This window comes from Solanum verrucosum, unplaced genomic scaffold, assembly GCF_900185275.1.
Source record: "Solanum verrucosum unplaced genomic scaffold, falcon-dt-bn FXZP01000015.1, whole genome shotgun sequence".
Lineage (NCBI taxonomy): Eukaryota > Viridiplantae > Streptophyta > Magnoliopsida > Solanales > Solanaceae > Solanum > Solanum verrucosum.
Genome location: NW_026020070.1, coordinates 2,507,703 through 2,524,820, shown reverse-complemented (window position 1 = coordinate 2,524,820; position 17,118 = coordinate 2,507,703). Strand labels below are relative to the sequence as shown.

At 38.9% G+C, this 17,118-nt stretch overlaps 1 protein-coding gene across 2 annotated transcripts in view; it reads left to right on the top strand.

Moving 5' to 3' along the window:
- Positions 1 to 17,118, top strand: part of LOC125823835 (DNA mismatch repair protein MLH1) — a 48,191-nt gene that overhangs the window by 30,766 nt on the left and 307 nt on the right. Inside the window, exons 14-15 of one of the 2 annotated variants that reach the window (XM_049503211.1) lie at positions 7,936 to 8,104; positions 16,791 to 16,951. In XM_049503211.1, the coding sequence (XP_049359168.1) occupies positions 7,936 to 8,104; positions 16,791 to 16,951 (330 nt within the window). The remainder of the gene's footprint in view (positions 1 to 7,935; positions 8,105 to 16,790; positions 16,952 to 17,118) is intronic. The other variant, XM_049503212.1, reaches the window with a different exon arrangement.

Below are 17,118 nucleotides of genomic sequence, written 5' to 3'. Positions count from 1 at the left end.
CGAAGGCCACCCCATATGTGTTGCTCAAATCTAGGATATGAGAATTCACCCAATTTGAAGCTTCTGTTTCGCAGTCTTCTTGGGAATTTGGAAGCTGAAAGTTGACTGGTTTTGCATCATGAATATGTTGAAGTTGCATGTCTTGCTCTGTTGATTGTGTATCGTTTGTCTCCCCTCTTCCTTTTTCATGAGAAGTTTGTTGTGAACCAATCATACCCGGTTCTGTTTGGATGCAAGATGAATTTCTCTCTCCTCCATCGACTTGCGTCGCCATGCTTGTTTCTTTCGCCGTGTTTGTTTCCCAGTTCCTGAAGGCTTCCAGAAATTTAGCTGTCAGGTCTTTTATTTCTGTGAGGCCTTTGTTTTCTGCCATGTGATTGCCACGTGAGGGTTCATTAAAGTTCATGGGCCTTTTTGAACTCACAGGAAGATTTGTAATGTCTGCATGCTTTTGGACTATTGGGCCTGCGTTTGAGGGTTTCGGGCCCAAATTTTTTGAATTCAAAGTGGGTCCAACAAAATTCCTTTTTAACACCTCCCCACGTGGTCTCCTGCTGACACCACAACTTTCCTCTCTTTTATCCTCTGGGTAAATCCTCGATAACTGCTGGATAACGGGCTTCTCCTTTCCCTCTTCTACGATGGTGAACCTCGCCGAAATTTCTGTCCACAGTTGCATGGAAAAAGAGATTCCAGCATTGATAATGGTCACCTCCTTCGGGATCTTTGACCCATCGCCTTTTACTTTGATTCGAGCCCATTTGAGATGATTCCGTAGTTGTGTCTCTTCCTCAGTTTCGATCCAACCTCCACAGAGATCTCCGATGGCCTTGAAAACAGTCTCTGACCAGAGATGTAGAGGAAGGCCTACAATCTTGGTCCAGATCGCTGTTGGTTTATTCTCCATATCTGTGGCCGCTAAAGTTGGGGACCACCACTCTAACTGGACCCTTGAGTTGTTCCAAATCCACTCACCTGCAAGCACCTGTTCTGCCGTGGTTTCCATCGCAAACTCAAACAAGAATTTTCCAGCTCCCATTTCGTAAATGTTTAGCCCATGGCTTTGTCTCCAAAACTTGTTTGCCCAGCTTCTCACCTCTGCTAGGTTTGGCAGTACATTATTCCTTCCTTCAAAATCTCCAACTAGACTTCTCTGCAAAACTTCACTGTGGGTGTTTGAAGATTCATTAATGCAAATGATTCCTTCTTCCTTCATTAATGTTGCTTGGGCATTAACTCCGTCCCCTTTTTTATTAGACCATTTAATGCTCCTCACTGCCTCTGCAAAGGGATAATTGTTGTCTACCAACCTCTGCTTTGTACTTTCCACCTCCTTTCTATGACTAGAAAGGAATCTCCCCATTTTGTCTGCTATGTTTCCCCATCCTGAGTTCAAAGTCAACTCCGGGATTATGATAACAGACCTCATTCTTCCCCTTATGTTTATCAGACTCAGATATCTTCCATATTTGTTGAAATTCCTAGCACAATATATTTCTGATAGAGGTTCTAGTCTCCTCCATCTCTTCACCACATTTCCTTTCGTCTTTGAAGCTTCCTGCATGACCTGAGTGATCCAGATCATTGATTTCTTGTTGAAAGAAGTTCTAGTGACGTTTCTTTTACTCCTCTCAGTCCATTCGTACCAGTCGCCTGTCGTTCCTTTGATTCTCTCGAGATCGTAGGATTTAAAACCTACGGAAAAGTAAATACAGTCCTCCATTGATCAAAGGAGGGGTTAAGGAAGGAAAAGGGAGGGAAGGTGTGGGTGAAGGATCCCGGTGATCAGAAGGACCACCGGAAAATGGATGTTGGTTTTGGATCTAGTTCATATTTTTGGGAATCGTGCCTGGGAGTAGAGCATAATGTTGGAAGTGTTAAGTTTTGTTGGCTACAAACCTTCTCAACAGTAGATTTTACATTGAGAGTTATATCAGCCCTAGAAGAAGAAGACAATGAAATGGAGACAAGCTTAGCTAAAATCAAGGAGACGATCCACACTTAGAAGAGAAATCTAGTGTGTATAACTCACATAGAAATGGAATTTCTTGAGAAGCTATATCTACCAATAGAGACAAATTAACACATTCATTCTGGGCAAAAAAGGGATCACCATATAGCAGTAGTAGGAAAAGGAGAAAACGTGAAGAGGAAGATAATCTGTCTAAAGGAACAGGTCCTTATTCTAGAGGGTGAAAATTCAGCTCAAAATAATGGAATGAGCAAAAGAACATCAGCATCTGGAAAGAATGCTTCAAAAGACACACTCAAAAGGAAGAATCAGATGTCACATCCTCTACTCTTCATGCGGAGCTTTTGAGGAAAAGAATGCTTCAAAAGGAGCTAGTCAATATCAAGAAGTTTTTTATTGAAACTAAAGGAACAGGTTCCCAGAAGGTGTGCTATAAGAAGGTAGAGTAATTCACGAGAAGATCATCAAAGCTGAATATGAACTGGACAGAATAGTTGAATGGAGAAGACCATAAAAAAGACACACCTCCACTTACCAAACACAGATATAAGAAGCCATAAGAAAGGGAAAAGATGGTTAAAATGCAAGGATCTGCTAAAAATTACACAGCTCAATAGAATGCCAAAGATTTTGCCACATGCCCCTCTAAAGAAAAGAACAAAACTGCCAAAATGGACCAAGAAACACTTGATTCATCCTTTGTCTAAATATTGGGAACTCAAACTAGTTTTGGTTCCTAAGACAACTCTATGACCAAGATTAAAAGCCCAAATGAGAAAAAAGAGGAGCTTAGACTAAGGAAACTTTACTCTCAGCAAAAGGGGGTAATCAAAAAGGGAACAAAGTAACAAAACTTCCCTTCTTGAAGGTAAATGAAGACTCTTGCAACAAAAAGAAAGAAGAAAATATTCAGGAACCTCAAAGCATCGAAAGTGTAATACATATGTCAAAAGGAAGATTGTCCTTCAAAACAAGATCAACTCAAAGGATCTTGTCAGAGAGTCTAGTTCTCATGACTCACAAGTATGCATCTCCTTCAAATCTACAAATTACTTTAAATCTGTGTATTAATGTCATTTGTTAAAAAAAAGGGGAAGGGGTTGCACCTAAGGGTGTGCCTAGTGGTCAATGAAGTAGTTGAGAACCCTGAGGTCTCAGGTTCAAAACTTTGTGGAGACAAATAAACACTAGGTTATTCTTCCCATTTGTGCTAACCTTGGTGGACAAAGTTACCTGGTACCTGTTGTTGGTGGGAGGTGACAAGTATCCCGTGTAATTAGATGAGGTGCGCGAAAGCTGATCCGGACACCACGGTCATGAAAAAAAACGGGGGAGGGGAGGGGGTCATGATATCAATAACCACGAAAATTGGTCCGTTAAAATAAACCCCCTTCGATGAAAGTCAGTGACTTAAAAAAAAAAAAGGGACTTCAAAAGTCATCCGGACTATTTATTAAAAGATTAGTCACTCGTATATTCACTTAGTCGCATCATTCTTGAAAAATCAAAAGAGCAAAGTAATTCTCAGCAACTTGAAACCTAGTCATATCTTCCTCAACACTGTTGCACACTCCAAAATTACATCCGATGCTCAATCCACCGAAGTCTTACTCAGGATGCAATCAAACCCTAAAATATCCCAAGAAATAAGATCAACCACTTCAGGGTAGAGAAGAAGTTACAACTCAAGGAGAACTGGTTCGTAAGCAAACAAATAAGGAGGAAGAAACCCAGAACCATGGTTCTGATATCTCAAATGTTGAAAGGAAAGATGAAGTCGAATCCCCTGAAGAAAAAGGGTTGAAGAAAGCTTCAAGTTCTAAAGGTGTCAGTAAAAGAACAGGACCCTCAAAATGGATGGAAGAAACTGCTCCTTCGGTCAAAGAATCCAATCTAAAGAGGATTAAAAAAAACAGCTGAAAAGAAAACAAGAAGTGCTAGAATCAAAAAGCTCAAGAAAATACTGGACCATTATGAATGGACTAAGCTACTATTTGACACAAATCCAGTGGTTCATGAGGAAGAAGTTCATAATTTTATAGAAGGTTCAAGTTACCAAGTTCAAAATTTTTTTTTATAGAAGGTTCAAGCTAGTTGATGATGATATAGTGGTGTCCTCTGTGAAGGGAAGAGGAATCAGATTTACAGTTGAAGACGTAGGGGACATTTTCAACATATCTTGTGTTGGTTATGATGAATACTTCAAGAAAAATGGGGCGAAGATGGGCCAGAAAAAAGCAGGGTTTATTTGACTGCCAAGTTTCCACAAGGAAGAGATGCTCAGGAGTTAAGGTAAGTGCTGAAATGGGAGATGACTCTAGCTCACAAAATCATATTGAGCTAGTAAAGAAGTGTGTCCTGCCGCAAGTAGAAAAGAGAAATGAAGCTAAAAACAGGGACATGATTGTGATGGATGCACTTGACCAAGGAGATCTGGTAAACCTTCCTGCTTTATTGGTACAACACGTGGCTCTAGCTGCTGAAGGGGCACATTCCCTACCCTATGGCTTTTGGCTGATAAAGGTATTCACCCACTTTGAGATTCCCCCGAGCATTGGGAAAAAGGGAGGGGAAAAGGAAATGATAGGCAAAACCGCACTTGCAGAGTGTTTCAACAACATTAGCAAGCTAGGAAGCACGATGGGAGGCTAGAGACAGAGAAGCTTGGAGAATTGTTCCAGCTTGTATTTGGTGGACAATATGGAAAGAAAGAAATTCCAAATGTTTTGAAAATAGGAGCAACTCTGTTTAGCAGATAAAAATGAACTGTATTCTGCTCTTTAGCTTTTGGTGTTGATAGACATACTCAGAAGAAACTGTAGATATTCTAGGTGCACTAGATTCCACTTAGGAGATTAGAATAGCTTCAGATTCCTAGAGTTTTTTTATTTTTTTGCTGTATATATGGGCTCAGTACAACCTATGTACTGCTTGTGTTTTGTTCACATATAGAAATATACAAGGTTACCAGTTTCAAAAAAAAAGAAAAGGGAACAGGTTCTAAGAGCAGTAGTGTGGTTACAAACCTGCTAGAAGAGCTTGTCAAAGAAAGAGAGGCAAAGGAAAAGGCGGAAGCTGTGCATGAAGCCTTCCAAGCTCAAAAAGGCTGAGAATGCTAAGCTAACAGTTACACTTCTTGCTGAGCAGAAGGTTTCACTTGAGAGGATTGAGAAATTCATGAGCCTCTTTTCATCCTTATCTCTCACTGGCAAAGAACCTGATTCTTAGCCTCAAGTTCCCTCCTGTGTCCTGTCTAAAGTGTTTTTCTAGAGTTGATAGTTGTTCATGTTTTTTTGGGACCCTAGAATGTAGCAGTTACTGGCAGATTTAGGTAACTGTAATGTTTTGAGCAAGTGTCTTCTCGACTGCCATGATCAGTATAGGTGTTCTTGGATTCTTTGTTCTTAGACGTTGATACATGTGCCTACTTGGATGCATTAATGAAGTGTTCCTTTTGGGATTAGTAATTTCTAATGTGATAATTTCCTCTTGGTTATGCTATTAATTACACATTTACTTAATTTTTATGATGCCCAAAGGGCGAAAAAATGAAGGTAGCAGCTCATTTTCATATGTTAAAAAGGGCGACTCTGTGATACTTGGATAAAGAGCCACAAAATGTTCTCTTCGAAGTGCTACAGTTGGGGCCAAAATGTAAAGAAATAGGTGCTTATTTATAAAGGAACCTGGTTCTATTTAGAGAACAATTATATTCTGTTGCTAGTGATTAAGATACCAATATAGGAACTGATTCTTACTTAAAAAGGAATCCTAACTAAGAGCACTAGAGACGGGGAACATTACAAAGAGGCTGCAAGAAGAAAGATGAAAGAACTTGGTCCCCACATTGAAAGTTGAAGAGATGTTTTTAAAGAAAGTTCTTTTGAGAAAACATATTTATGATCAGGTTCTCAAACCTAGCCATCCAATGGGTTGCAATGAGTGGAATGCTAGTCCCTGTACTTGTCTAAGTAATCTTACAAACCTTGCTTAGCCATACAAATGTAGCAACTTTTATTTTTTACATGCTAGCCGAGTGAAGAAGCTAGCAACACTGTCAGAGGAACTCATGAGAGAACATGTTCCTCTAGCAGAATTGAGACTGCAATGAAGTAGTAGTTTCATGTAGACTTGGAGAATTGGAATTATGCAGTCTAATTCTGCAAGGAGCTGGAGTTCAAGATAAGGAAATATTACCATAAATCAAACACATATATTAACTTTGAATTAAGAGGAAGACGCCCGTCGCATGAGAAGATCCAAACGAAGTTAAACTAGAATTGGATTTATGGGCAAACTTGAATCAATTCCTGTTTGGATTGGAGAACTACAAGGCAGCTATCTACTTCTATATAAACAGCACGACACAAAGCATTGGAGTTTAACCACACCTAAAGGAGAGGTGTCATAATGAAAAAGTCAGCACAAAGAGTCTTGAAGAAAAAATTGTTGCTACAACGAAAGAACCTGCTCCTATCAAGTTTTATCTATATTGTTCTTGAGTTGTTCTAGTTAGTTTCTTGTAGTGGTACCAAAACAAGATCTTGATTACTTTCATAGTTGGTTGTAGTAAGTGTTGTTTTGTGTTTGTAAGGGACTTCATTGATAGGTAGAGTCATTGGAGAGAAAAGTTAAGGGGGTAGAGTTTGGGATTGTTGAGAACAGTTCCTTGGGTGTTACAAGGGCAACCGTAAATCTTAAATTGCTTGAGCTTAGTGGTGCGTTTGAGAAAATCCTACAGATGTAGGTTGTGGGTTTGCCTCTCTTGAGCAGGGAGTTTTTCTCGCTAAAATACTAGTGTTGATTTACTTTATACCACAATTTACCTTCTTGCATCATTGCTCAAAGAACCGGAATCTTTGAGTACATAGTACACAGCCAAACTAATAGAGCCGTTTCGACATAGAAAGTTTTTCCATTTTTGCATTTTTTTTATATAAAAAAAAAAATTGGTTATACATTGGACTGACTTTTTGGTTAGATTTTGGAAAGGAGTTTTTCAAATTTGAAAAGCTGGTTTTGACTAGATTTTCAAGTGAATTTATTTCCACTTGCACAACTTCAACTTCTAAAAACCATTTTTCAACTTCAAAAATTCTTTTGTCCAAATTTTAACCAAATCTATGTCCATACGCCTTCTAAGAAAGTGATCTGTACATACAAATCAGAAAATCCCCTGGGCAAAAATAAAAAGAGGGCTGCCTTTCTATACGGAAATAGACTTCTGTAGTGACTTGATCAAATCTAACATACTGTTTTTATCCTTCACATCCCGTAAGTTGCACCAAAAAAACAAAGTTATTTGTACTTTTAACATTTGTACAGAGATTGCTTTCCCTTCAAACCACCTAACATTTCTTTCAGTCCACAACCCTACAGATACAAGCTGACACTGTAACCCTCAAACTTCTTGCTGGTTCCCTGATCCCACTTTTGTCCCAAACAGTCAACAGGTCTTTCAAACTGAAAGGCATGACAAAAGAGAAGTTGAAAATATTGAAAAACAGATTCCAAGTTACCTCCACTGTGCAATGCAAAAAGAGATGGCTGCTGAATTCGTCCTCCTTTTTTCTCTCACTACCAAGTCCCACTTAACAAGATGAAAGGCTATTTTTCTTTATTACCAATCCATAGGTAGTATATGGAAATATTAGGATTTGATGAATTTTAATCTAAGCATGTGATATTACAGTTGCCTTGGTGGGTGATATATATTGCCTATTATTGTGGGTCTTATGGTTTCTATGTAGATTGTGTGGAGGATCAAAGTTGTTTTATGTGACATTGGCACAAAGTCTTGTTAAATTTGTTTTTTCAGTGAACAAATTGGTATTTTCATCAAACTTGAGGGGCATTGTTGACATCCCAAAGCTACAAATGTTGGTAGATAGGACAAGACTAAATTGTTACTCCCTCTGTCCCATCTTGCTCAACTGTCTGATTTTACTTCTGTTAATTTGTAGGTTGACTGGGAGGATGAGAAAATTTGTTTTCAGACTATTGCTGCTGCCCTAGGAAATTTTTATGCCATGCATCCGCCATTATTGCGTAATCCCTCAGGTGATGGCTTGAAATTCTACAGAAAGAGAGTGCTTTCAAGTGGTTCAGAAGTGACTTCTACAGAAAACATAGGTAAGCAACTATTCTGAAAAAAAAATTCCATTATGTGTATCATGTACTTATTGCAGGGTAGCAAGGGTTCATGTTGGTCCTAGTGAAGGAGCTACACTCCTAGTCCGTGTAATTGATAGCCAGATCCTACTGCAATTTGGCACTTTAGGAAATCATTACACTTTAGGATCGCTGGGCCCTTCAGTAAATAAGCAGTTTTTTGTTTACCTTGTTGAGATTGCCATATCAGCATCGCTGGTGAGAGAATTAGGGATAACAATTAGGCATAAGCAGCGACAGCTGTGATTTAAACTTTGCAACTTCCATTTTTTTAAGATAGAAATTAGCTTTAATCAAGTAAATGCCATGTGTGAGAGATGTACACGAAAAATATTATTGAATTGTGTATCTAAATAGTTACATTGAGACCCTATTTACAGACACTACATTGGAATCCTTTTCCAACTAGGATTCCTATTCTTATTCCTATTCCTATTCCTATTTCTATTCTAAGTAGGAAATACTTATTTCTATTCTAACACTCCCCCTCAAGCTGGTGCATACAAATCATATGTACCTAGCTTGTTATAGATGTAATTAATACGAGGACATGTGAGGGACTTGGTGAAGATATCTGCAAGCTGATCATTTGACTTCACAAATTTCGTAACAATATCTCCCGAGAGTATCTTTTCTCTGACAAAGTGACAGTCAATCTCAATGTGCTTAGTCCTTTCATGAAACACTGGATTTGATGCGATATGAAGAGCCGCTTGATTATCACACACAAGTTCCATCTGATCAACTTTGCCAAATTTTAGTTCTCCCAGCAACTGTTTGATCCAAACTAGCTCACAAGTTGCTGTCGCCATTGCTCGATATTCTGATTCTGCACTAGATCGAGCAACCACATTCTGTTTCTTACTCTTCCACGACACCAAATTACCTCCTACTAAAACACAATATTCGGATGTCGAACGTCTGTCAGAGGGTGATCCTGCCCAATCAGCGTTTGTATATCCAATGATATGCTCATGGCCTTGATCCTCAAAGAGTAGTCCTTTACCGGGAGCTGACTTTATATATCGCAGAATACGAACAACTGCTTCCCAATGACTATCACAAGGGGAAGTCATAAACTGACTTACAACACTCACAGGAAAAGAGATGTCAGGTCTAGTCACTGTGAGATAATTCAACTTTCCAACAAGCCGTCTATACCTTTCAGGATTACTAAGTGGCTCCCCCTATCCTGGAAGGAGTTTAACATTCGGATCCATAGGAGTGTCAATAGGTCTACATCCCATCATTCATGTCTCCTCAAGAATGTCTAAGGCATACTTGCGTTGAGAAATAACAATACCTGATCTAGACTAAGCAACCTCAATACCTAGAAAATACTTCAATCTGCCAAGGTCTTTAGTTTGGAAGTGCTTAAAGAGATGTTGCTTCAAATCGGTGATACCATCTTGATCATTACCGGTGATAACAATATCATCAACGTAAACAACCAAATAGATACATCGACTTGGTGCAAAATGCCGATAAAACACAGAGTGATCAGCTCCACTACGAGTCATGCCAAATCCTGAATTACTGTGCTGAACTTCCCAAACTAAGCTCGAGGAGACTACTTTAGACCATAGAGTGACCTGCGCAATCGACATACAAGGCTACTAGACTCCCCCTGAGCAACAAAACCAGGTGGTTGCTCCATATAAACTTCTTCCTCAAGATCACCATGCAGAAAAGCATTCTTAATGTCCAATTGATGAAGAGGCCAATGACGAACGACAGCCATAGATAGAAAAAGACGAACAGATGCAATTTTAGCCACAGGAGCGAAAGTGTCACTATAATCTAGCCCAAATATTTGAGTATACCCTTTGGCAACAAGGCGAGCCTTAAGTCGATCAACCTAACCGTCTGGACCAATTTTGACTGCATAAACCCAACGACAACCAACAGTAGATTTACCTGCAGGGGGAGACAGTCTCCCAAGTACCACTCTTATATAAAGCAGACATCTCATCAACCATAGCCTGCCTCTATCCAGAATGAGAAAGTGATTCACCTGAGTCTTAGGAATGGAAATAGAGGACAAAGACGACACAAATGCATAATGGGGTGATGATAGACGATGATAACTTAAGAAGATATAATGTGGGTTAGTATTTCGAGTGGATCGTATACCTTTTTGAAGTGCAAGCGGTTGGCTAGGAGGAGGCAAGTCCGCAGTAGGAGCAGGGTCCGGCGCATGACATGAATCATCTGGGACTAGGGTTGGACGTGGACGGCGATGATAAGTTAGTAGTGGTGGCACTACAACTGGAGATGTAGAAGTAACCGTAGATTCCTCAAAGGTTGGCACAGGTAAAACCTGAGGTATGGATAAGACCATAGAGACATCAGGATGATCAGAAGATGTATATTAAGGCTGAGACTCAAAAAATGTAACATCAGCGGACATAAGGTATCGATGAAGATCACGTGAATAACAACGATACCCTTTTTGGACTCGAGAGTAACCAAGAAAGACACATTTGAGGGCACGAGGAGCTAGTTTATCTTTTCCTGGGGCTAAGTTATGAACAAAGCATGTGCTCCCAAAGACACGAGGAGGGATAGGATAGAGATGTGATTGAGGAAACAGTATGGAATGTGGAACCTGATTCTGAATAGAAGAAGAGGGCATTCTATTTATCAAATAACAAGACGTAAGAACTGCATCTCCCCAAAAACGCAGTGGAACATTGGATTCAAGGAGAAGAGTACGAGCGGTCTCAATAAGATGCCGATTTTTTCTTTCAGCTACATCGTTTTGTTGAGGGGTGTATGGACAAGTAGTCTGGTGAATAATGCCTTGGTGAGTCATAAACTCCTGAAATTGGGAGGATAAGTATTCTAAGGCATTATCACTACGAAAAGTACGAATAGAAACACCAAATTGATTTTGTATTTCAGCAAAGAAACTTTTGAAAATAGAAAATAACTCAGAACGATCGTTCATTAAGAAAACCCAAGTACATTTTGAATAATCATCAATGAAACTAACAAAATAACGAAATCCTAAGGTGGAACTGACTCTACTAGGACCCCAAATATCAGAATGAACTAATGTAAAAATAGAGTCTGAACGACCCTTAGTACTACGAGAAAACATAGCACGAGTGTGTTTCCCAAGTTGACACGACTCACAATCTAATGTGGATAAACTAGACAAACTAGGCACCATTTTTTGCAGTTTGGATAGACTCGGATGTCCCAAACGTTTGTGAATTAGATCTGGGTAATCTGTAACGGAGCATGCTGCTAAGGAATTTGAAGAGGTAAGATAGTAAAGGCCTTGTGATTCATGTCCTCTTCCAATCATCTGTCCCGTACTGCGGTCCTGCATGAGAAAAAAATCATCGAAAAAAGTTATGCTACAATGTAGGGCTTTCGTCAAACGACTAACAGATGCTAGATTAAAAGGAGAACCAGGGACATAAAGAACATATTCTAGGGTGACAGAAGATAGGGGTTTGACTTTTCCAACCCCTTTTGGTTTTGTTTGGATCCCATTGGCTAAAGTAATAGCTGGAAGAGATTGTGAGTAAACAATATGGATAAAAGTGATTTATTACCAGAGATATGATCAGAAGCCTGAGAGTCCATGACCCATGTTCCAAGAGTACTAGATTGCGACACACAAGCAAAAGAATTACCCGCAACAGAGACATCAGGTTGTGCAACCGAAACTACTTGTGGAGACGTTTGCTTATTTGCACGATACTGAAGGAACTCATCATATTATGTCTGAGCAATATGAGCATTATTGGATGGTTGATTAAGTTGAGCACCATATGCTACTGGTGGAGATGTCTGTTTACTTGCGCGATTTCGAAGGAACTCATTATATTCCTTTAGAACAATAGGATCATAACTGGGTGGTGGACCATGCAAAATATAACATATATCACGAGTGTGTCCAGGCTTATGACAATGACTACACTTGGATCGAGGTTTCCCAAAACGCCCTCCCCCTCGCCGATTCTCCATAGATTGATATGTACGCTTTTCAAAGGTTTGAGATGCGAGAGTAGATGAGTCAACAGTGGGTGATGAAACTACCTTGTGACTGGGAGGTGCCGCAAGACGAAGGAGACGAGAGAATAATTCATCGATTGTAGGAACTGAAGGGCTAGCTAAAATCTGATCACGTACAGAATCATGATCAGGAGGAAGTCCAGCAAGAGTAAGAACTAGAAACAATGTTTGTCTGTGTTCTTGTTGTTTTTCCACATTCGTAGTAACTGGCATCAATGTGTCAAATTCCTCTATGACTGCCTGTACCTGTCCCAAGTAAGTAGACATATCGGATTCTTGTTTCTTTAAGTTGGTCAATCGAGATATCACATCATAGAATCGAGATATGTCATTAGTGTATAAAGCACAAGCCTTTTCCCAAACTGTATAACACGTCTGGAATGGGCGAAACAAGGGCATCAACTTGGAATCAATAGAACGCCATAGGAGACTACATAATTGAGCATCTACTTTCTCCCATTGTGCTTTGGCTTTTGCATCTTCCTCACTAGTCTTTGCCTTTACATCTACCACATAAGCCTTGTTCGTTAAGTGATCTTGGACACCTTGACCCTTGCACCACAGCTCAACCGAGGAAGCCCAAGATAAATGGTTTGAACTTCCCAATAAAAGTTTTGAAGTGATTATAGGGCTAGAACTTCCAATCCCCATATTTTTAGAACCAAAAACATCACACCCAAAAGACATTATGCTAAATTTGTCTTGGAAACAATGAAAAAAAAAGTTGATTATTGAGATCTGATTGTCGGAAAATTCAAATCTCAAAGAAACGTCGTCGGAAACTGCTTGGAAATAGCCGGAACCCTAATTTCGGCGATCGGATCTGGTCAAAAGCAGTATGGGCTTGGTCGGAATGGCTGGACGACCCCAACTGTCAAAAAAATTCTCAAAAAATATGATCAAAAAAGCCCTCATGCACCGGCGCGTGAGCCAGATCTCGCCGGAAACTACCACCTCCGATCGGCGCGTGAGAGCGCGTGGGGTGATGTTTTCCGGTGGTTTTGGCTAAGGTTTGGTCGCATGGGCTTTCCGAGCCTCGTGGTGGTGTTGGTTTTCGCACAACACCCACAGAAAGAAAAAAGAATAACAAAATCAGACCCAACAATCACCGAAAATTGACATAGACATACGGTGACTTGTTTGTTCTCACCAATCCTCTGATACCATGTGAGAAATGTATACGAAAAATATTATTGAATTGTGTATCTAAATAGTTACATTGAGACCCTATTTATAGACACTACATTGGAATCCTTTTCCAACTAGGATTCCTATTCTTATTCTTATTCCTATTCCTATTTCTATTCTAAGTAGGAAATACTTATTTCTGTTCTAACACTATGAAACAGCTTATATTGCTATCCAAAAGTAGAAGCCATAGGAAGATAGACCAACTTAATATATGTTGGGATGATATTGGAGATAATTATTCTTGTGACTTGGGTAAAGTCTCGACCCAAAATCGGGTAAGTGCCCCGATAGGTAAGCCAACCCAAAGTAACAAAACGAAATACGAAAACTTGGAATTAACATATAAGAATCATAATTAGTCATAAAATGATATAATTTTAATATACTCATAAAATATGCGGCAATAGATACAACTCTTCCCAAACCTAGTGTTACTAGTACAAGCCTCTAAGAGTGTCAAAGTACGATAATAACTACTACATTGTCTTTAAATACGAAAGACAAGGACAAAACAAAAGGACATAAGAGATCCAGGAACTGCAGATCAACCAAACAGCTACCTCGTACAAGCGTGCCCTTCGTTTCATGCATAATATTGAGGACATGTGCCACTCTGTTCCAATACATAATATTGGCCAGGCATGCCACTTCGATCCTTATGAAATGCAATGCATAATGTGCATGCATGCAACTCAGATCCCAAATCCACAAATATACATTTCAAGGCAGTGCATTCATAGAGTAACGCAATCCTACAATCTTTGCCTTTTCAATGTCTCAGCCCATATAAACACCTCATATCAACCCAAAATCCAGTTAGGATCGCAGCTATCACAAGATATTACCATAATCCGACTCTGAATCCGTAAAGGAGAGTAAAGTCATCAACTAGCATGTTCCTGAGTCAAAACAAGTCACAACTTTGTCAATCATGCTATTAAGGCAAGGAATCAACCCAAACTAGTCAGATAATCACATAAACCCATACATGGCACCGGTACTCACATAAATGCTCGTCATCTCATTTACACAGATCCCCCATTACCCATTACCGATATACACAGTCAACAATACACTAACACTTTGTAAAGAGCTATGTTGAGCGGACTCTTCATTTTTGAAGGCGGACCCGTCTCGACGCGACACTGGTGCGGGTGCGGGTGCGTGGTGCGTGTCGGATTCGGTCAATTCGATCCGGACACTTTGACCAGAGCCGAGAAAAAAATTTGGGGAAAAGGAGATCAGTTTTCGGCGACCTCTTCGGAGAGGCGGCAGAGCTGTAAGAAGCTTGAAAAAGTAAAAAGAAGAAGAAAGAGGAGGAGTTTTTTCTTCATTGGAAAAGTAAAGAGAAGAAGAAAGAGGAGGAGTTTTTTCTTGAAAAAGTACAGGAAGTACAACTTTTTTATTTTTTTGAAAAAGTAAAGTCTTTTCAACTTTTCAACTTTTCTTGAAAAAGAAAACTAAAGGCTAAGGGTTTCTCTAGATAAGTGTGTCCTTTTTTATTTATAAAATAAATTAATACTTTTAATGTTTATTATATTCTCTCTTTTCTTTAACAAAATTATACTCCTTTTATTTTGTATGTAATTATACCAAAATATGCAATTCATTATTAAATATATTTCATAAATATTTTTAATAATATTTTATTATATATATATATATATATCCACTTATTTGATTATACTAGATATATTATTATTGTTATTGATATAATTTATTTTTCGAGGTACGCTAAAAATAATAAGCAATTATACCATGTATATATAATATATTACACCTTATATTATATATACCATGTATACCAATTAGCCGTATCCCCGCACCCGTATCCATACTCGGATTCGCACCCCCGAATCTTAAAATTTAAATTTTGCCGAATCCGACTCTCGGATTCGCATCTGTCTCGGATACCCGCACCCGAGTCCGAGCAACTTAGGTAAAGAGTCAAAGAAAGCCTTAACTTGCCTTCAATAGAAGTCTGAAAAGTCAAATTATGGATTTTCCCTTCCTCAAAGCCTCTGAACGAGCCCAATCTGGTCAAAACGTAATCTGCATAAGTAAACGAGTCCATAGGCACTCATATTGTTATACTTCTATTCCGGGTTCAAAAAGTCGAGCCCGAGTCCACCAGGGAAAAAGGGGATTTTTCTTTGAAAATCATGTTATCCATGACATAAGAAACTTAAATCTAAAAATTCATATAAAATGGAGTTCAAATTGACCTCAAACCATCAAAATATGATTTCTTAACCTTAAGTTTGATATCTCCAATTTCTATGCTCATACGCGGTTTAAACGGTGAAATAATCAACAAATCAGTAAATAAATGCCAATTAGGAAGTGAAACTTGAATCTAATAATTCATACAAAACGGAGTTCAAATTGACCCTCAAATCATCAAAATACGATTAAATAACCTTAAGTTTGAAATCTCCAATTTCTATGCTCATATGTGGTTTAAACGGTGAAATAATCAACAGATCAGTAAATAAAATACCAATTAGGGAGTTAGATTCTTACCCTCACGACAAAAAATCTCGAATTGCCTCCACCATTGCCAAAAGATCATACTTTATACACCTAAAGCCAACAATCGATATTCCCACATATATAACCATGAATTTAAGTATGAAAGTAGTGGGTATTATTGCAAAATGACTAAATCTGGATTGTAATCATGTACCAGTTGATCATAGGAGAAAAATGCTTCGAAAATCGCTTCAATTGGAGCTCCCTAAATGTTGAAAATACCAAATAGAACACAGTATGAGATTTTATCTCAGCTATTTCTGCTTCCACGATCATTTTTTCTGCACCAGTGACATTGTACCTGTGGTGCCACTTCTGCACCCTGATTTCGTGCATGTGGTCTGATTTTTGCACCTAGGGCTTTGCAGATGCAAACCTATTTCTGCTTCCACAGTCGCACCAGTACCAACACCAACAACCCTTCAAGACACTAAAATGAGCATATCTACCTCATACGAACTCGAAATTCCATTCGAGCTCATCTTCCTCAAATATTGACTTTGTTCAACCATTTCAACTTTCCAAAATGATAAACTCACCCAAATCTCGTCCAACCACTTTGGGAACCGTGACACCTACCCCCGCAAACCACAAATATTATACTAAAGCTACGGGAAGGGGTAAAATAGGCAAAACACGGCAAAAATCATAAAATGACTTTGAGGGTCGTTACAAAATACTTTCATTTGATAGCCTCTCCCTATCATAGCACACTTGCTAGTCTAATATTAATAGTGATGACTATAACTTTGTATTCTATATGGTGATTTTTGACATTCACTGAGTATTACCGTTAATTGTTTCTCCTCCCAACACATTACTATGTGTTTCTTTCATATTAATCTTGTGGATCATTTCTTAGCTAGGACTAATTTCTGAATTTGCTGTAACTAAGAGAATGATACCATGGAGGCTGAATTTGAGGAAGAATTACTTTTGGAGGCTGAAAATGCCTGGGCTCAACGTGAATGGTCAATTCAGCATGTTCTGTTTCCCTCGCTCAGGCTCTTCTTCAAGCCCCCTACTTCCATGGCTACAAATGGAACTTTTGTTCAGGTAAGTAAAACTTCTCTTCTTCGTTGCCATCTCTTACTTTACATTTTTTTTCTATCAAGATTTAGTGTCACAATCTTTCTCATTACTATATTTCCAGAGGAAATGAATAGGAAACCAAAAAATGAGAAGGAGTGAAAAAGCATAAATCTCCGGTGTAGTCTTTTCCA